At 39.5% G+C, this 21,676-nt stretch overlaps 1 protein-coding gene and 1 long non-coding RNA gene across 3 annotated transcripts; both read left to right on the forward strand.

The window, feature by feature from the left end:
• Positions 1–201: 201 nt before the first annotated feature.
• On the forward strand, positions 202–1,155 carry LOC133393507 (uncharacterized). 2 transcript variants are annotated; one of them, XR_009766214.1, is made up of 3 exons: positions 202–616; positions 707–809; positions 888–1,155. It is a non-coding gene; the product is annotated as an uncharacterized LOC133393507 (long non-coding RNA). The 2 variants fall into 2 exon arrangements; XR_009766213.1 differs by having other exon boundaries at positions 713–809.
• Positions 1,156–8,409: 7,254 nt separating this feature from the next.
• LOC1271153 (pro-resilin) lies at positions 8,410–13,372 on the forward strand. The gene is made up of 3 exons (XM_024811312.2): positions 8,410–8,606; positions 11,510–11,917; positions 12,443–13,372. The coding sequence occupies exons 1-3, from the start codon at positions 8,601–8,603 to the stop codon at positions 12,572–12,574; spliced, it is 546 nt and encodes a 181-aa protein (XP_024667074.1). The 5' UTR covers positions 8,410–8,600; the 3' UTR covers positions 12,575–13,372.
• The last annotated feature ends 8,304 nt before the right edge of the window (positions 13,373–21,676 follow it).

The following is a 21,676-nucleotide window of genomic DNA, read 5'->3' on the forward strand; positions in this document are numbered from 1 at the left end:
ATCTTTCAAAATCGCACAAATATTTTCTCGGGCCTGACTGCATATTGTGGCGAGGCGGACTTTGCCGACCGCTACCGACAGCTTAATTAACAGCTTGCCTTTCCACCATCACTTCGTCCAGTCCACAATTTTGACTGGGGCCCCAAAGGTTAGCCGGGGCACGAGTTCTTAGTTTTTGCGTGATAACACAGACACACCCAAGTAGCAACCGAAGCTTTTTTCTCCCAGTTTCAACCCCCTCATGTCCACAAACTGCCTTCGCTTACTATTCCTATCCCGTTTCTACATTCCACAACGTTTGTTGCGTTCTCGCTCATCAGGGTGTTAGTCAATTCTCTCTTGCCACACGAAGAGAATTCTCCTGCACACTTCGTGTGTTGGATTCTACCCATCCCTGTTGAACACACGTCATTTTCTTCCATCGCACTCATCAGGGTGTTTGCTCTTTTCCATCCAAGCCAAAGAGCGACTTCAGTGTACTCTGAACCGTGGATGTGAGAGTGTGTGTTTGTGTGCTGCGTGAACTATTTTTCCTGCGTGAAACACTTTCCATACTGCACCATCCGCGGTGTTCTTTCTGCTTCGGAGGACGAATTTTTATCATCTAATTGTTTGGGTAAGTGTCCTTTTCTAAGTGTCTAGTGCTATGTGACATTTATTCTAATTCTAATATTATTCTAATATGCAATGTTTTGCACATTACAAGTTTCAGATGTGTGCTGCTACCGCTAGCTGTTCCTCAAACTACTTAAAAAGTGTGACACTGTGTGCACAGGCGTTCAAGGTTCAATTGATCCTCGAGCACAAAGGTAAGTTTGTCACATCTTTAAATGAAGTTTAATCTTTTTAACAAAGTGTGTCTATTAATTGTGTATTTTCATCAACAGCCTTCATACAACACCGCGGTTGAGGCGCGCCAAATCTGATGACATCTTTCCTGAACCAAGCAGGCTGAACGCGCACACCACCACGGGCTCCAGCGCGGTGTGAAGAGGGAAGAAGAAAAGACAGAATTGGAAACAGCCGCACCAGGCTTCCAACCACCGTGTGTGTGTATGTAAGTATGTGAGAACACATGTGTGAATCCTCTTGTGGGAACTGCAAAAAGAAGAGAATAAAGAGTGTGAAGCAGCTAGACTGCCGCAACCAAATCAAGAGAGTGAATTCTCATTTCAATCCGAAAAACTGGGAGAGAGTGATGACATGCGAGAGAGAATAAAACTAGAAACACGAGAGAGGACACGAAGCGCTTTCGGGTTTTTTTCGCCTTCGCGCACATTTTGCTTTATGCGCGCGAAAAAGTGAGCCTTGATCAGCGCGATGGCTCCCATACAATGGCCTTCGGCTTTGCTATCTGGGCAGGCCAAATTATAGAGAGCCCACATCGACATCGGAATCGATTCTTGAATGAAACCTCAACAGATAAAAAATGCGTGCTTGGTGTCAGCCAATTTTTCTTGCTAATTTCTACGGCTACGAACCGTTGTGTTGAGATCGGTTTCGGGGCCTTTTAATGTCGTATGTGCATGTACCCAGATAGCAAAGCCGAAGGCCTTTGTATGGGAGCCATCGCGCTGATCAAGGCTCACTTTTTCGCGCGCATAAAGCAAAATGTGCGCGAAGGCGAAAAAACCCGAAAGCGCTTCGTGTGGCCCTCTCTCGTGTTTCTAGTTTTATTCTCTCTCGCATGTCATCACTCTCTCCCAGTTTTTCGGATTGAAATGAGAATTCACTCTCTTGATTTGGTTGCGGCAGTCTAGCTGCTTCACGCTCTTTATTCTCTTCTTTTTGCAGTTCCCACAAGAGGATTCACACATGTGTTCTCACATACTTACATACACACACACACGGTGGTTGGAAGCCTGGTGCGGCTGTTTCCAATTCTGTCTTTTCTTCTTCCCTCTTCACACCGCGCTGGAGCCCGTGGTGGTGCGCGTGTTCAACCTGCTTGGTTCAGGAAAGATGTCATCAGATTTGGCGCGCCTCAACCGCGGTGTTGTATGAAGGCTGTTGATGAAAGTACACAATTAATAGACACACTTTGTTAAAAAGATTAAACTTCATTTAAAGATGCGACAAACTTACCTTTGTGCTTGAGGATCAATTGAACCTTGAACGCCTGTGCACACAGTGCCACACTTTTTAAGTAGTTTGAGGAACAGCTAGCGGTAGCAGCACACATCTGAAACTTGTAATGTGCAAAACATTGCATATTAGAATAATATTAGAATTAGAATAAATGTCACATAGCACTAGACACTTAGAAAAGGACACTTACCCAAACAATTAGATGTTAAAAATTCGTCCTCCGATAAAGCAGAAAGAACACCGCGGATGGCGCAGTATGGAAGGTGTTTCACGCAGGAAAAATAGTTCACGCAGCACACAAACACACACTCCCACATCCACGGTTCAGAGCACACTGAAGTCGCTCTTTGGCTTGGATGGAAAAGAGGAAACACCCTGATGAGTGCGATGGAAGAAAATGACGTATGTTCAACAGGGATGGGTAGAATCCAACACACGAAGTGTGCAGGATAATTCTCTTCGTGTGGCAAGAGAGAATTGACTAACACCCTGATGAGCGAGAACGCAACAAACGTTGTAGAATGTAGAAACGGGATAGGAATAGTAAGCGAAGGCAGTTTGTGGACATAAGGGGGTTGAAACTGGGAGAAAAAAGCTTCGGTTGCTACTTGGGGTAGTTTGTGTGAGGCATCTCTTGTGACGGATTTCCGCTTTACCCAACTCGTGCGTAGCGTTCAATGCATTTGATCCAACGCCTTGGGGCAACGATGATGAAATGATACTATTTTGAGCTGTGGGCATGTGTCGCAGCGTTTTGTGCTTCCAACTAAGGTAAAAATATTGCACATGTTAAAAAGGCAAATGTTTTCTGATTCTGATAAATAGAATAAATATGCTTCTGATAGGTCTGGTAGTAATAGTAAATCTGATTGTAAACATAACCCTCGGGGGGAAAATGGGGAACCCTATATTGGGTTGACAACACCAAATGGAAGAGGCTCGTCAATTGACGGGATCATCAACGGGGCCCCAAATGGCCGATGCAATGGAGATTGTTCTTCGTATTATGGCTGTGTATGGCTGTATGTAGCTGCAGCTGTAACGGTTTTTGGTCTTGTTGCATTCGCAAAAATTGAAATAGTCGATAAAAACCATGTATCAATGAACATGGTCCATAGATTCCTTGAGTATTTTTATACCCTTCCCTCCTTCCTTCTAACTGAAACTTTTCCCATTTCCCCTTCTCATCGGTCCACAAACTTGATGTGTTCGATTAGGGCCAAGAATGAAAATTTTAGTTTTTGCATTAAAAGACACACACAATCCACTATCCCAAGCCAGGAATGTGAATACCATTTTTCGTGTGAAACAGCTGTCTGCTTTCGGCACACAATCGCAAAACGGTAGCAGGGGCTCCGTATACAAGAACAGGACGGTTCATCCCAGCCAAGAGAGCACACAATGACATCGATTTAACCATTTCTCTAATGAAACCTCAAACCACCGAAGCACCGTTGACCAAACGACCTTCCTAGGCTTTTTAAAGCGACGCGAGCTTGGTGTCAATTTTTCCTGCTAATTTCTCCGGCTACGAGCCGGTGTTTTGAAATTTTGTGTAGGGGCCTTTAAATTTTCGTCTGTGTATGATGTGTGCTTGTGGCTGTTGTTACGGGTTTTCTTTGTGGTTAAACGCAGCGTTCTGTTCTGTGTTCTGTGCATTGGATTGTAGCAGCAAGTGTCTCCGCGTTTTTTTGGTGAGCTCGTACACCGTCCATCCACACCAAGACACCAAATGGACGGGGCCCCTTATTGACGGGGCCTCCTTACCGACGGGGCCCCTTCATCGAAGAGTCCACATAATCGTTGGGGCCCCGTAAACCACCTTTGGGTTTTGGCTTCAGTATAGCTGTAACGGTTTTTTATCTTGTCTTCACGCAAAAAGTTGTATGTAAATAGTGATAAAACATCATTTTAATATTAAAATGGCCCAGTTCCTTTTTGGACATATGAATACCACCCCTTCCCGATTTCCCCTATTTGTCAGTTGACCACAAAAGTTGAGTAGGGCCCCACGTGAAAATTTAAGGTTTTGCGTTAAAAGCAGGCACGCTCCTCGATCTTAGGCTTGAGATGTGAATACCATTTTTCGTGTGAAAACAGTTGTCTGTTTTCGGCACACATCTGCAAAACAAGTATAGGGGCCCCCAGCCAAGCACAGGCACGTTTCATCCAAGCCAAATTGAAAAGCGCACACATCGATATCGATGGAATAGTTTCTCGAATGAAACCTCTACTCACTGGAGCACCGTTGCTTGCTTGATGCTAGTCAATTTTTCCTGCTAATTTTACCGGCTACGAGCCGGTGTATTGATATTGTGTTTCGGGGCCTTTAAATTTTTATTTGGGTGTGTTGTATGCTTGTGTTGTGTAACGGGTTTTTGGTGGTAGTTAAGCGCAGCGTTCTGTGCATTCCATTTTAGCAGCAAGTTGCTCTGCGTGGTTTTGGGTTTGGGTGGCTCGTGCACAGGCCATTCACACCAGCAAAAATTGACGGTTTCTCGCTCTGTCCAATACTTTGCGCCAACGATGATGAGGTATTGATTTGAGCTGTGTGCGCGTGTCGCAGCGTTCTTCGCTTGCGACTTTGATGCCAGTATTGGCAGATTTCTTCGAACATTTAATGTGCTGCTTTGAGTAGTATGGGGCCCCGGTTTTCTGCAGTTCGGAGCCCTCGACAAAATACAGTGAGTGAAGCGATTGGAACAATGGAGAGCTAATGCACCAAGATTGGTTGACTATACCACGGTTAGAGCCAGAAAGTCTTTGTTTCATAAAACAATGTAGTTTTACAACAGAATGCCAAGAGAAGTTGTCGATAGTGGTTCATCAACATAAACAAACATATCAGGAAGCAGAAGTCGCATACACTGGTTCGCAGCGGCAAGTGCTGGCGCCAAAACTCAATGTGAGCGAATTTCGGCGGAATTTCTAATACATCCACATAAAAGCATTAGGATAAAACGACTGACTACACGTAAACTCCTTGTAATCAACTAATATCGTGGTCCCTTGTTGTTGGTAAAATCCTTGTTTTCAACTAATATTTGGTGTTCGTTGTTGGTGGTAATATTATTGTTTTCATCTAATATTAGTGATTTTTACCTGTACTTACCGGCTAATTACCTAGCATTAATATTTTACAAACGAAATGCCTTCGACAGAGAAGGAAACCTTCAAATGTAAAAAAAATACTATGCTCTATCTATCAGAAATCCAATGGTAGCTGCACATGATTCGATCGTAGTGGTATACGATTCTACCGTAGTGGAACGCGATTCAGCCATACTGGCACGCGATTCAACCGTAGATGCACGCATTCAATCGCAGTTTCATGCGATTTGAAACAGGCGGTTTGCGATTCGATGCAAACGGCACGAGATTCAAACGTAGCTGGAAACAGGTGTATATTCAATTACACTGCCCTAGGGCCATGGCTATCATATTTGATAGCTATAAAAATTAAAACTCGGGAACATGGGGGGAAACATAAACACAAATGGTCTGGCCCTCAAACTGTTAATAATGTTCATACTGTTTTCCCTCCTGAGTGTTTCCTCTGCTACGCAGACGACCTACAATTCTTTCTCCCTATATAGTCTCCTAGTAATTGTACTTCCCTACAAAACATGCTTGATCGTTTTTCCTGTTGGTGTGCTCATAATTCCCCCACTTTATGCCCGGATAAGTGTAACGTCATTTCGTTTAGTCGTTTGCAGTGTTCAATCATGCACTCGTACATTTTTAATTCTGTCATGTAATTCTGTTTGATAAAAGATCTCGGTATCTGGCTCGACAAAGACCTTCAGCCACACATTTACTCAGATCAATAAAGCGTGGAAAACATTGGGTCTCCAACATGTGATCCGCGGACCACTCGTGGTCCGTGACGTTTACAGACGTTGTCCACGATTAACATTATTTTAAACAGGTATGTCTAGAATAAGAGTTAAACATATTTTTGATCAAAAACTTTGAATTAAGTCTTTGAAATGTATGCCCTCAACGGATGTGAGCTGGCGCAAATGTATTTTTAAAACCAAGTGGTCCGCGATCCTTAAAAGGTTGGAGAGCACTGAGATTAAGAGAATTGCAAGCAATTTCTTCGACCCAATGTGCGTGAATATTTTATTCTGCTCTCCGGTCGGATCAATTTGAGAACACTGCTCCGTAATATGCCAAATCCTGGGTGGATTATCCTCCTATACTATGAGTTTGATTTAAACCTTCCGTTATCCCCTTTCCGTTCCCGAGACCTCCATAATCCCGTAATGCCTTAATTTTTATATTTTTTTAAAGAATTTGTTTGGTAGGTATGTATATGAGTTAAGTATTTGTGTACCCAACAGGTAGACAAATAAAAGTATTAATGAATGAATTATTGGCAAAATAGCGGCGAACTACAGTCTGAACTCACCGGTTGATCTTCGATTCCCTGCCAACTATTGAAAAGGTACGTTCTCATAAGTCATATCATTCCTCGCGAATCTTTTACTTACCACAAATACAAGTGTCAAAAAGATTCGCCAATACTTTTGCGTTCACAAACCACGAATCTGTGCTGGATACAATTTTCGTAATTCAATAAGAACAATCGTAAAACACGGGTTCTTGTTCTAAGAAATGAACAATATACAATCGTTATACCACTTCGGGTTCGGGGCGATCGGAAAAATATGTGAAAACACAAAAAAACACGATATTTCTATCAAAAGATTGCAAGCAAATATTTTTGTTATCCGTCCAGCGATGTATAGTTAGGAATACTCGAAAAAGGTTTTCCAAAGGATGTTGTGTGTTTGATAGATATGTTCCAGCAGAATATGCCGTGTGTAAACGCGGCTAATATGTGCTTTTTAGTTGGCACATTTTTCCATACTTAAACAAAAATCTCAACAGGCCATGATTTTTGTGACTTTTTTTAAAAGCCCGATTTTCCAAACAAACGCTTTTTTTATTCAATTAACTGTCAGCTAACTATCGAGCGTTTAAGTAGAAAGCATGCCAACTAAAAGCGTCCAACTATTGAATTCTGGCTGTACAAATATCTTTCCAAATACAGAATTCAGAATTCAATAGTTGAACCCTTTTTAGTTGGCATGCTTTTTAGTTGAACGCTCGATAGTTGGCTGACAGTTCAATTAAAAAGAATGCGTTTGTATGGGAAAACCGGTTGTAAAAAATTTCACAAAAATCTCATGGCTTGCCGTAAAAAAATTCATTTTTTTTTGTATGGAAAAACGTGCCAACTAAAAAGCACATATTCAATAGTTGGCAGGAAATCGAAGTTCAACCAGTGAGTTCAGACTGTATTCGCATAACAGAAATATTTTTCAATTTTTCGGAACCAGCACATATTCGGTCCAGCAACCATTTTTTCCAATTTTCATACAAATTAATTGGAACAGAGTCTGCCGCATAACGAGTTTTTTTTAATACGTAGTGTGTCACTTAAACGAATTAAACTCGTTAAGAGAGGTTCCGCTGTACTAATAAAAACTAGCCATAACTTTGGTTTCAGTTACCACATATATACAATAAAGGTAGAAAAATCGCAAAAAAACTATAATTTAACAATTTCCTTATTTTGTTGATCTAAAGATCTAGATCTAAAGAACTAGATCTTTAAAATGGTTTGTATTGTTTGTAATTTTAGAATTTTGTATGCTAAATGTCAGGACATTGACAAATACATGTGAACATTGAGAATGCCCTTCGTTTAGCTATTCGCTATCTTTTAATTTGATGAATGTTATAGATTGTACAGTTCTGGTCTTGTTATGGGTTTCAAATTAACATTCATGTTGGATTCGTCTGGTTGTACACCGTTTTTTTCCTTTCTCGCACGACACGTGCATGTTATGACTACCACTCGTGAAGTGCTCCCTTCTTTTCAGAGAGCGGTCTGATGAGCACTCCATTCTCTTTTGATCTTCTTCAATCTTCACGTCCATCGATCGCAGCTGGGACCATTCTCTAGTTTTTATACATTTGTTTAATAGTTCATGTAGGCTTTTTGCTTCTTTCAAAAGTGAGATGCTTGCGTTTTGTGATGGCCATGTTCATTCATTCATGCCCTCCTACTCATCCTTTTAATGTGGGTACAGATTTGGAAGTCTACCTCGGTATACTTCTAGACGGTGTGAAAATGCTTGATGTCTGTAGTAACTACGTTCAAACATATCTGGTTGTCTCAGCACCAAAAAGAGATAGCATTTGAAAAGAAGGTTCATTTATTTAGTAAACTTGAATGGACTGAAAGTACAGACAGCTCGCAGTTAGCGATGTTTCACCCAAAACGCGTATATATAACGCAGCTATGATTGTATCAAACCATAAACAAATTAACCGTCATCAAGAGTACAAAGTCTAGCGCAGCTCAAACAGAACAGTTGCATTGTTTGTGTGTTTTATTTTATCTAGCTATTCTTGAATTAGGAAGCATCAGTGTACTTGAACGTGCAGTGTTTAAACCAGATTTTAAAGAGTTTAATTTTTCTTCACCGCGGTACAAAATGAAGGTATGCGTTAAAAGGATGAAAAACACCGTAAATCAAAAGCATTTCATAAAAACTTAAGAACTTTCCTTGTGGTGATCTATGTTATGTTTAAATGTTTATAATTTCGATTAAAAGACTCGATTAATTTTAATGTTTAAAAACGTGTCAGAAAAAGTCCGTTCGCATTCACGTGATTTAACAGATTTTATGATCAAAAGTGTTATGAACTTTTCAAATAAGTATTAAATTCAATAGATTATTTCTGTGTCAATTATAGAAGGGTGCAATATAGGCTTGAATACAATATTATGCATTATTTTGCTTTTACAATCTTGGGAATATTCTACTGTAAACGGTTTTAAAGTAAACTATGAGCATACGTGACTTTGTTATGTTTTTTTAAAACAGCTATACAAGGATAGAAAAAAACACAGGGTTTGAAGTATCATATGCTGTAATCATTTCTAGCGTTTGAGATGTTTCTTCCCTTTTTATATATAGATTTGACGTGCAATGTTATACATTGTTTAAATGATTGGTTATTTATTTTTGTATTATTTTATAAGCTTTTATAAGCAGTTGGTCAATTAATGGACAAACTTAAACAAAACAAACAAAAGTTTAATTAACTGTTTCTAACGCATCCAATTAATTGCTGGTCAACTTATGGTTTTGGGAGCAAGCTCCGAATATATAGGACAGACTATCCCGCTTTGTGTGTATCCACAATTCACAGATAACAATGGCACCCCTAAACCACCCAATGTTGTTGTAAAAAAACAATTATAAAAAACAAAATTAACCCTTCGACAGTTTCGTAATTTTTAGAAAATGCACAAACTTATAATGAAATGATGGCAAAAAATTAATAAAATAAAATAATTTTAATAATAAAATGTAAAAGTGAAAGCAGCCAATTTAAATACCGGGATAATAATATGTTTTTAGCAAACATGAATATTTTCTATTAAAATAGGATATTATACTCTATTTTGACTTGAAAATTATAAAAAATTTACATTATTAGCTACATTTCAATTGTTTAATGCTTTTGTAACAGTTTCCTTATGCTGGTACAGTAAATTAACTGTCCTAAACGTACATTACGACCGAAATGTAAAGCACCATTCATCTGAAAATAGTCATGAGAGAGTGAATTTATATTAGTCTTTGCAAGGTCTTACAACATGTAAATAACATTATTTCTCTAAAATTGGTATCAACCAAAATCATGAGTAAAATCAAAACTAAAAAAAAAACCAGTCGCATCACTATAAAAACGAATTAAGTTATTAGAATGAAAGCGGTTAAACTAATATTTCACGGTATATGATAAGTCGTGCTGTAAATATTACTTGCGTGTATATTATTGTTTTAATTACGTCTATGAAAAGGTTTCGAAACAATGTTAACATTATAGCTGTGATTTTTACTATAAACTTATAATCTTATTCTTGAAAGTTTGTTCAAATGCATTTACACCGTTGTATAAATATGATTGCAGTTCTGAAACCATATAATTCAAAAGCCTGCTATTAAAATTAACTTCGTACTTTATTATCCCTTCCGATATAATACTATTAGAAGAATTAATATGGCTTTTACTTCTTACGTACCGATGTTTTATTTCTTACATTAAATATGATGTAACTTTAAATTTGCGAAAAGTGCCACTTGATTTTGTACACAAATTTTATAATAAGACATTCTACAATGTCTACGGAAACACTACGGAAAACATGAATATACTGAACTCTATGAACTCGATGATCCATGACATTTTATATGTTTTTAATTATCTTGTTCTGGTTATTGCCATAACTCTCTTGACTTTATAGTTATTTTCTAAATAAAGCATTCGTTTTAAAGGTTATTAAATAATCATTCTAAAACATTGTTAATCCTGAAAATCAAAGCATTGCTTTTTGAATTTTTTTAGTCGAAAGATGCATCTTTCTTTTACCTTAATTTGAATGATTTGAAACATTATTCATGTTTGAAAATTTATTCCTTGCGATACTTGGGGTTGAAAGTCTAAGTTTTAGCCTTTCTTTATGTAATAGTATCTACTCAAAAGCAAACATACTCTGGGCATTAAAATTAAAAAAAAAAAAACAAACATTTTTCATCCCGGTCTTCTTCCATTGTGCACTGCCTTACACAAAAGATGATGTGAAAAATGTGTCATTATCGTTTTTTATACCTCCGTCCCTCTCACCCCCCACGACGATTTAATCAAAACGGATAACAAAAGCACAGCCCGAGTCTCACTCTGAAAACACTGAATGGGTTAAAATACGTGTTGTTTTTTTATTTCTCTTCATCCCGCGTAACAAATTCGAGCATTCTGTGAGCTCGTATGAGGCCTCCCGTGTAACATTGCGTGGGTTGCGAGTGGAATCATCTGCTCGAAATCTTAAGGTATTTTAAATAATCTTTATTTTTTTATTAATGAATTATTTTTTTGTGGTGTTATTCGTGGAAAAAATCGCTATTTATAAATTTTGTATTTTTGCAAAACAAAATGTAAAAATTTAGGTGTTTAGCTACAAATTCCACTGTTATACCTGCTCTCGGGGTGCTATAATTCACAAAATCACAACTCCGTCATTTTTTGTCGCAACTTCTTCCATTCACTTTTTTGTACAAAAGTATGTCTGTATGACGTAGGTTGATATAAAAAATAGTGTATACAAAAACTGTTAATACATGCAAGAAAAAAACTGTTTGTGACAACAACAGCCTGAGCAGTCAAGCGAGACGTCAATTCACGCGGTGAAGGTGACTTGGTCACCATTCAGTTGCATTACATCTTTTGGAATCATAACTTCTTAGTAAGCTTCACGCTGCTGTTGTTACGGTTGCTTCGATTGTTTCACTAACCTAGTTTGTTCATGATTTTCATCATTTTATTTTAACTACAGATTTACGTTGCTGTTATTACAATCGCTTTGATTGCTCTTGCCGCTACCGAACCACCAGCTCCACGTAACGGTTTCACTTCTTCATCGAGCAACTATCTACCTCCCAACCAATCATTCAATGGGAATAATGGTTACAACTATAACTCAAACGACAATGGTTACAACTACCCCTCCTCGTCAAATGGGGAAAATTACCCAGCAACATCGCAGCAGTACGGACCGCCCTTGGGAAATGACGGGAACGGCGGATACAACTACGAAGATGCTAACGTACAACCTGCCAAATACTCATTCGAGTACAACGTACAAGACTTCACCTCCGGCAACGACTTTGGACACATGGAATCCCGTGATGGTGACCGAACCGTTGGACGCTACTTTGTTCTTCTTCCCGACGGTCGCAAGCAAGTAAGTGAAATTTTAATGATTTATTTATTTATTTCTTTCTTAAAAAAAAACATCCCCATGGCCTTTTATGTGGCCTACGCAACTTAAAAACCATCCTATACTATTATGAACTAATAATAACTATTCTATCAAGAGCTAGCGTCAAGATGATTAAAGAGTCGATAGAGCGATTAAAATCAAAATACGCATATGATTGGTTGAAATTTCGAGATATGGACCCACAAGGGTGGATTAAGCGCTAGGCAAAAAGCCGCGTTGGGCCCCAAAAAAAGGGACTCAACCTTGCTCACAAGTAAATTTGCTTCTCATTCCTTCTCTATTTTATTAAACCTCACAGTCGATTAGGGACACCATATAATGGAAAAATGGCAAATGACATCTGCATTGTGACATGTGCATCAAACGTTATGATTTTATGGCTTGGAAAGAAAAATAGATTTAAAACGGAGTATAAATACAACATAAAACAAAACAAAAAACTCGATAATCCACAGGCTAAAATAATTTCTTTTATATCATTTCAAGGTTGTAAACTATGAAGCCGACCAAAATGGATACCGGCCAACAATCACGTATGAAGATATCGGTACTGGAAACGGAGCTAATTCAAATAACGGAGCATATGAAGGGAATGGACAGTTCAACGGCTATCAGTAACCTTTTGAGCTAATTTAAATAACGGATCATATGAAGGGAATAAACAATTCAACGGCTATTAGCAGCCTTTGACCGATTGCAATGACACTGATCCTTTAGATATTGTAGATATTTCCTGGAAACGCTTGCAACGCACTGTAGCTATACGAATGTACCAGATGGATTAAACGCTTGTCAAAATATTGTACTTTCCATTCCACGTTGTATTAGTAATGGATACTTCTCCTGTCATCATTCCACCAATAGCCTCCAGTTAATGACAAACATACACAGCGTGTGTAATTTATACAAGCACAAATCTACGATCCGACCCTTCCAATACTTACTTAACACATTTTTGATCAAAGCCAAATTTGATCTAGCGGAAGATTCAGCAGTAGATATCAATGAATCACAAAAAATACGGAAACCCCCACAAGAATAGGAACTACATTTAGAACGGAACAAAAAGGCTCACCCAAAGGGAAAATTCAAGAACGAAAAAAATGTTTGAGTGAATGTTGAAAACATTGTCATATCCCTTGCTAACAGATAATACTTTTCATGACATTTTTAACATATATTGCACAACGACATAATTCAATCCACAACAGACCCCATAAAGGTCATAAGATAAGTCAAGGTTAAGATTACTTCTTTTCTGTACATTTTAAATACGGTTGCTTTTGTAGAAATGTGCCTCTTCTGTTTTAGGATTGACACGGTTATGCACATATTAAGAAAATATATTGTAATTACTTTATATGAGTAGAAGATTTTAAGTAAAATAAATTTTCTCAGAAATCTGCGTAACATCAAGTATGATTAAAAATTAATAATTTAACTTGTATAAACTACTTGAACAAGGTGTTGAATAAATAAAAAAAAAATAATAAAGATGGTCCAGTTCGCTCAGTGAAATGAACGCGTTCAGCGCGTGATTCGTTCGCACGCCCGAGGTGGTTTGTTTTTAACCGTCGATTTTATGTCCACTTCTTTTTTTAATTTGTTTTAAATACGATTTACATGTAGAGAAATGAAAATTTATGTTGTTTGGCGGGTTTGACTCAGCAGGTCTAATTGTTGATATCTATTGAATATTACGTCTGTAAGGTTTGGAGGTGTAACACAGAATGAACATTTATTAACCCATAACCAAAGGCTACTCCAATTCGATGGTTACTATTCTAACATCCCCCCTTAATCGAGAATTGGTTTAATTCCATGGGCCTCTCGAGCAGTTTCAAATTTGCTTATAGGAAGTACCTTAGTTAGCAAGTCTGCTTCTTGATTTTCAGAGCAAACATGTTTCAGCTGTATTAAATTTCTTGCAATGCTCTGCCTGATGAAATGGTGTCTTATATCGATATGTTTACTTCTGGATGAGTAACCAATTTGCTTTTCTGCCAGATGGATAGCACTCCGATTATCACAATAAATCGTCACTGGCTCTACACATCCCAACAGTTCTTGTCGAAACCCTTTCCACCAAACAGCTTCCTGAGTAACTGCTGAAACTGCCATGTATTCGGTTTCCGTCGTTGAAAGTGCTACTGTTGACTGTTTACGGGAATTCCAGGCAACTGGACCTCCAGCCTGCTTCATCACATAACCAGTGATAGAATAACAGTTATCTGTGTCATTGCCCCAATCTGCATCACAAAAACCTTTGAAATTTCCATCGCTTGTACTGTTCTACATAAGCTTCATGGTTTTTGTTCCTTTTAAATAACGAAGAATTCTTTTCGTTGCAATCCAGTGAGCTTTTCCAGGATCATTGCAGTAGTGACTCACAGCATTCACAGCAAAACTTATATCTTGGTCATAATAATTAACGTTAGATTCGATCTGTCGGTGTTATCTATCGTGATTCCCGACAGAGCGCGGTACAAACGCGCAGTGTGGGAAGCATCCAATACCGTTCGTGCCGAATATTCCCGGTCGCTCAAAGGCTCCCGAACATCGTGGCTAAGGCAATGACCGAAGGCCACTCCTTCGCGTTAGCTCGAGTCAAGCGATTGATTTTTAGCGTCGCAATAAAATAATACTATAAGACTGCTTAAGAAAGCGCTTGTTATTTAATACCTAATACTACTACGGGCGAAAGAAAGAGTGCTGTTGCAATAGTTTGCAACAGGTCTAGTTCCTTGAGCCAAGTACTGCAAGCCACCTATTAGTTCCCGGTATGGTACATTTTTCATCTGCTTGTGCTCTTCTTCTGTCCGTGGACTCATCTGCTTGGACAGTTTCTGTCCTGGATCCGCTGGCGTACGCACAGTGTTGCAATCTGCTACACCATAACAACTCAAAAGTGCATTTGTGTACTGTTCTTGGTCCAACATTACTACGCCAACCGCTCTGGTCACACGTATTCCAAGAACTTTGTTAGCGAGACCCAAGTCCTTCATTTTAAACTGCTTCGTCAGCTGTTTCTTTAAATTCTTCTCCCAGCTATCATTGTTCGAGAAGATCAACAAATCATCTACGTAACCTGCTACTATAAGAACGCTTCTATCATTAATCTTATATTACACGCAAGTATCGTAAATGGACTGCTTCAACCCAATGCGTTTCAGCTCAGCATCTAGCTTCAAGTTCCATACTCTACTAGCTTGCTTCAACCCAAATAGCTCTTTGTTCAGTTTACAGACCTTGTGCGGTGCTTCTTTACTCACAAACTCTTCTGGCTGCTCCATGTATATTTCCTCTTCCTCCAGATCTCTTTGGAGGAACGCTGTCACTGCGTCCATCTGCAGTATCTTTTGGTCCATTTTGACAGCAAAAGACATTACATATCGCACGGTAGCCAATCGAACAACAGGTGCATATGTCTCGTTGTAATCGACACCTTTGACTTGAGAGAAGCCTTTTATAACTAACCTGGCTTTGAATCTCTCCACCGAGCCATCTAAATTGGTTTTCACCGTATACACCCACTTCGATCCTAAGGCTTTACGACCAGCAAGCAAACTCGTCAGGTCCCATGTTCGATTTTCTTGCAAGGCATCAAATTCTGATTTCATAGCATCTTTCCGACGATTGCAATCTTCACTGGAAACAGCTTCTCGATACGTTCATCAGTGATCACCGGAACTACGGTACAGGATTCCCCCAAATTTCTCATCGTATCTGAAAACTGTGAAGAACTTTTAACCGCGGCACTGCAATTCATTACGAAATCCCGGTACTTGCCTGGGGTAATGCGGTCCCTCTCACTGCGCCTTACCAACTTATGTGGGTCCTCTAATTCTGGAGGGAGCGCGGCAAGCTGCTCGATCGGTTAATGATGTTGAACAGCTGCTGCTTCATCGCCATTAGCATCATCGTACTCTGAATCGCCGTCATCGTCGTCAATATTATTCCGGTCTTCAATTGTCTCCAAACGTACTTCTTCTTGATGCTGTATGACAGGCTGTACATACAATTCTCCAAGATCAACTTCAGACAATGATTCTCCCACCTCAGGAGCTCGATTCGTTGCACACTCGTCCAGGAATATGACATCCCGACTGACGATGATTTTCTTCGTCTTCGAGTTGTAATTTAGATACGCCTTGGAACTGCTGCTGTATCCCATTAAAATGCCATACTCGGATTTGGCATCCCATTTCTGTCTCTTCTCTTTCGGAACATGACACATCACCTTTGCTCCAAATATACGAAGATGCGCCAAATTCGGTCTTTTTCCAGTAAAGGCTTCTTCAGGTGTCATTTGCAGTCCGATAGGTGGTGATCGGTTGATCACAAACGATGCCGTCGCAACTGCTTCACCCCAAAAACGCTTCGGCAGATTGGCATCACACAGCATACTCAATGAATAATCTATAATTCGGCTCGAATTCTAAAGAGGAGCAAAGATAAATAAGTTAAATAAGCACTAAAAGCCCTTAAACTTAATTGAATAATAATAATAATAATAAACATCGCGGCTTCAGCTAAGATACCCTGTGAAAATCTGTGGTTATCAGGAAAGAGCGGCCGCTGCTAACTCAATAATCATTCCAGCTATTGGTGATGATGGTTTTGCTAAGGCGAATGAAGTCACGACGTGGAAGAGTATTATCGCAGCAGGCCGGGTTATTACGTCCTGCGTTGGCTAGTCGATCTGCTATTTCGTTTACCTGGATACCTGTGTGATCAGGATTCCAGCAGAATGCGACTTGGGATGAATTCGGTATATTGCCGAGTTAGTGAATGTTCGGGTCGCGAGTGGTTCCAGATTCAAGTGCTTGAAGGACTCTTGCATTTTCGGTGAAGATAACGTTGGGTTTATCTCTGCGTAGGCCTTTGTCAGCTGCAATAACCAGGGCTATTGCTTCTGCGGTGAAGATTGAGGTATGGTCTGGTAGTCGGATGGCGCTATTGTCGATGCTGGAGTAGATTCTTCTACCAGAGGAACCGTTTTGTACTGATCCGTCTGTGAATTATGGTTATGGTATTTTTGCAGCAAAATGACAGTTAGCAATGACACTTTTGCAACGAGCCCGGAGCTGATTTTTGATGGTCCCGTCTATTTGTGGTGGGCGGCAGTACCAGGAGCGACTACCGATTTGGATAAGTTTGGTGACTGAGGTGAGTGTTTAATATGTTAGTGTGGTGAATTCGGCGTTTGCTCTTTATATAAGGGATTGATGGTTTTCTCCATCAATCGTCCTGCAGCTGCTTCTATCTTGTCGGTTATGATGTGGTCGAAGGGTTGAAGGCCGCTTTCACACAGAAGTAATGCGGCTCGCGACGAAAGCCCCAGTAGCACAGCGGATGGCGGTATGGTAGAGTGTTGCAATTTGTTTTTGGAAATTTTCCCGTTACGGGGAAACTATTTGGATGCCTTAGAGTAGTTTTGCTTGAAGCCAGCTATTGATGATTAGATACTGAGACAAGAACTATATCATCAGCATACATGAAACATTTCATGTTACTGGGGATGGGGTGGAAGAGGGATTTTACACTAATCAGGAAAAGAGTGCGAGAGAGAATGGCACCCTGGGGAACTCCATTCTCTTGGACATGCAGGTCAGAAGATAGAGTTCCAATTAAAACTTTAAAAGTGCGATTTGAAAGGAAGCTTTGAAGATACGTTGTAATGCGTCCTCCAAAACCCCACATATTGAGCTGTTCAAGATTTGTATGTCGCTAGGTTCTGTCACAATCTTTTCTTGTGACACTTGGCCACTTGGGCTTTCGGTGCGTGAATTTATCGACCATCGCAATGAACAACAAAGCACAAATTTTTCGTATCCAACGATCTATGGAAATTCCTATTCTCACAACTTCGGCCACGGCGCCAGTCATTCAGTCATCACATTCACTAAACCAAACTATCCTCTCGGTGTAATATGTTTGATGACTGTCACGGTCGCCATGTGGTATGTTTTGAGATAGTCACGGTATGTTCGATTTTGGGACGGTTGCCATGTAGTAACTTTGAACTCGCGTTGGTCAGGGTGGCCTTCGTCATCGTTTGCCGAATTAAGTAGAACTGAGGTGGATACTGTTTCGAAGCGGACGTTCGACACTTGATCGTCCAGGCGATCATAGAAACCTTTAGGAGGTTTCCCTTACTGGAAACGTTGGAGTTTAGAGAACTTGCCTTGGGTAGGAAGACATAACTAAACTCTTTAAATGAGAAGTCGATAAATATTGAATGGGCATAGTCCTATCCTGATTGTCTCTGTACTCTGTACTGAGAAAGCTCACACTTTTTGTCCGGCGTTTTACAGCACATCGTAATGTAACACCTCGTCCTTCGTATGAAACATGCTGTTTTTTGTTAGGATTAGAAACGCGTTAAGAGAGACGTGACGTTGCACAGCAGGAATTTATAACTAAGTTACTTATAGGTGAGACTACTAGACTACTATAGGTGAGACTACTACTAGGGCGCGCCGAGCTACTAGCAAGAATCAACATGAATGAACCACCTAGAACTTTTCGCAACTACCGACCTCTCAGAACCCAACAAGTATAATGAGCGTACAGTGAAAACGACCCAATAATTCCGATGGCTCTTAAATTCAACGCTCACTATGATAGTTTTGACGTGCATCATGCGACTAACTTTAAAATTACCTTACTGAACCTTCGTGTTTTGGTTCGTTCTTCTATGTACTATTTATTGCTAGTCGTAAGAGTTAGATTAATTTTAGGTGATAAGGCCAACAATACAATATAAAAATACAATAAAACAATAAATCTAATATTGTACAATCTCTTCCTCCTTTGTTACTCCTCGCCATGGCATTCTCGCTCTCCATATGTCTCTCCGTTCGTAGCTCTTCGCTTCCTTCTCTATTTCAAAGTGTATGAAGACCAGGTGCTCTCAAAGACTGTTTTTTATGACAAAATTTGAACGTCACTTTTTGACAGTATGGGTAAAAACTTTTCCCCAAACAAGCTTTCTAGTGACTTGCCGAATACACACACAATCAATCACAGAATCTTCGTTATTTGCACTGAAATACCTTAAAAAACACACAACATATTTCTTATTGTAAGCTAAACCAAATCTGAACTAATTAAAACTCATTTTTGGATCAAAATAATGCCGCCGATGAGGACACCAATGTATAGGGGAAGGTAGGTAAAGACGGACACTGCGGGTAAGATAGACACTTCTCATAAATGCACGAAAAAGCTAATTTTCGAAAAATCAACAATGCAGCATCTTAGCCTAAAGTAAAACAACACATTTGAGAACATCTTTGGCGTAATATATGCAACATTGTTTATCCACGAAAAAAATAAAATTTCAATCGTGTGCACCCTTGTGGATCTAATTTGACTACTGCGGATCTTAAACTCTACAATTTGTATTGTTTATATTTCCGGAAGTTTTAATTCATGCATGAGTTGTAGTGATCATTAATGAAAAAACTGGCGAAAGAACGAGAATGAAAGCAATACAAAATATTGTTTTCTGGTGGTTTAAACATCTTGACAAGAGGGAAAGACGGACACTTTGTTGTTGGGAAAGATGGACACCAAATTTATTGGTTTATTTTACTTATATCAATTGGTGATAAATAGATTTCTTCAAATATCTTAAATAAGGGTATTTCTAAGCTATTAACCATTCAGCAACTAGAGAAAGTATTGAAATAAGCGAGAAATGAAACATCGGTCAAAATAGTAGTCATTCGTTATGCTATTACTCGCTCGACGCTGATGAGGCGCTTTGCGAAATCCAATATCTTGTCACGACTTGGACAACCTTGAGCAATAAACTGATGAGCCATTGATACGACATCGTTCAGGAATAGATGAGAAATGCTGTGGGATTACAAATATTAATTGTTGAATGGAAAATGGCTTTAACTATTAACAAGTCCCTCAAAAAATACTGGGGTCGTGGACTTTTCGCGGAGTAATTTCCTAAACGAAGTTCTAGACTGTTGTTCTGTAAGCTGGAGCAACGTCAGTTATTAGTGCGCGATGTTCGAATAATGCTTTAGATGCTGCATTCTACGTTCTATTAGAAGCGGTGCTTAAAATTGCTAAATTCACGGCTGAATGATTTGTCGTTGCAATTTTCCAATAATCGGTTTATAAACGTACCAGGACGTGAAAAGTAATTGAATTTGTTAAAATACTGTAAAACTCTTCAACTTCCAACGTTTTCTAACGGTGTTCATGTTAGCCTTTATGGTGTCCATCTTTCCCATATCAAGTGTCCGTCTTACCCGAACATTTCAAAACAGCACGAAAAAAATCATGGTTACCATTCATGAGAAAAACGCAAAAATCGATGGAAACTTAATTGTTTCAACACATTTTCTGATAAAACATGAGTGTAAGATAATGTATGCACATTTTCATGGTCGATGCACTTATATATCCCTAGATTTTTACCATTTCCCTTACCGTGTCCGTCTTTACCTACCTTCCCCTACTACGTATGTGTTGCTAAGAAAAGAGAACCGTTCCTATGGAAATTCATTTCACCGATTCTGTCAAAATGAGCTTTTTTTTTGTTTCCGAAATTAGTTATCATTTTGTATGGGACTAGACCACTTGGTCTGATACACTTTGCTCTATTTCATCCCCTCTATCTGAGTTAAACGCGCTTCTCGCTCGCCACAACCTGTTTCTCGCTACCTCAGACTTAGTTTGCCATGGACATAATTCTCCATTGTTATCCTATAACAAATTTTACAAAAAGGATCTCATTTTCAATCTCTCACTATAGAGCGTTACTTTTTCACTCCATAGTGAGACGATGTAGGTTAGTGCGTTGATGTTAGGTACGGATAGCTTGGATGATTTTTGTACCGTGTTGGTTTTTTCGCACACTTTGCACCGACGTAGCAATTCATCGATGTAGGCGTTGCACGAAAAACGACAACCATGTTTACCTCAAACAAACATACGAATAATATGTTGTGTAATATTTATGAAGTGATCTAAATAGTTTAAAAAATTAAATAAGTACAAGTAAGCATAAAATTAATTGCAGCAGCTTCCATGGTATGTTGGTACGGGTAACCCGTAAAGTGGATCACACACCGCTGCCAGACTGATATCGTTATTGACCGCATGGTGTACTGTTGATGTCTGGATTTTTGCAGGACGACACCAAAATATCCAGGACCCTACAGGAAGCAGTTTCATTTGGAATGCTCAACATCTGCGTCACCTATTTTCCCTTATATTGTTGGAGGGAATGTCCCAGAATCCTCTTTTATTGTAGGACGCAAACGTCGTTCGGAAGACTTTTACCGGCGAAATCAGAGCCGGTGCACCGTACACACTCCGAGCAGAATCGGCTGCTGCGCGCTGTCAAGCACCTCAAAGTGTGGCGACTCATTGATCAGCACCTGAGCGAAATAGCGCCTCAGAAGACGCTGACGATGTTTTCGAGTATGCCGCAGGTATCCGACTTTATGCAGATAGGACCCCATACCTGCTACAATGCGCCTTATCTGTTGCCGAAATATTTTCCCTGATGGACGCGGAATACTCTTATGCTATCGGTGTGCTGGACAACATATTAGTATACGTGAACCGTTTGAACAACGAATAATAAATTACGATGTAATTATCGCAGCAGTGGATAGTTACGGTTTAACAGAACATTCCAGCCGAGAGAAGACCCATGGACATAACTTTGTTTTTGATGGACCTGGT

This window comes from Anopheles gambiae, chromosome 3 (genome assembly GCF_943734735.2).
Source record: "Anopheles gambiae chromosome 3, idAnoGambNW_F1_1, whole genome shotgun sequence".
NCBI classification, from domain to species: domain Eukaryota; kingdom Metazoa; phylum Arthropoda; class Insecta; order Diptera; family Culicidae; genus Anopheles; species Anopheles gambiae.

Coding starts and splice junctions, on each gene's coding strand:
- LOC1271153 (XM_024811312.2), top strand. Junction 11,918..12,442: donor TTCCCGACGGTCGCAAGCAA/GTAAGTGAAATT, acceptor TATCATTTCAAG/GTTGTAAACTATGAAGCCGA.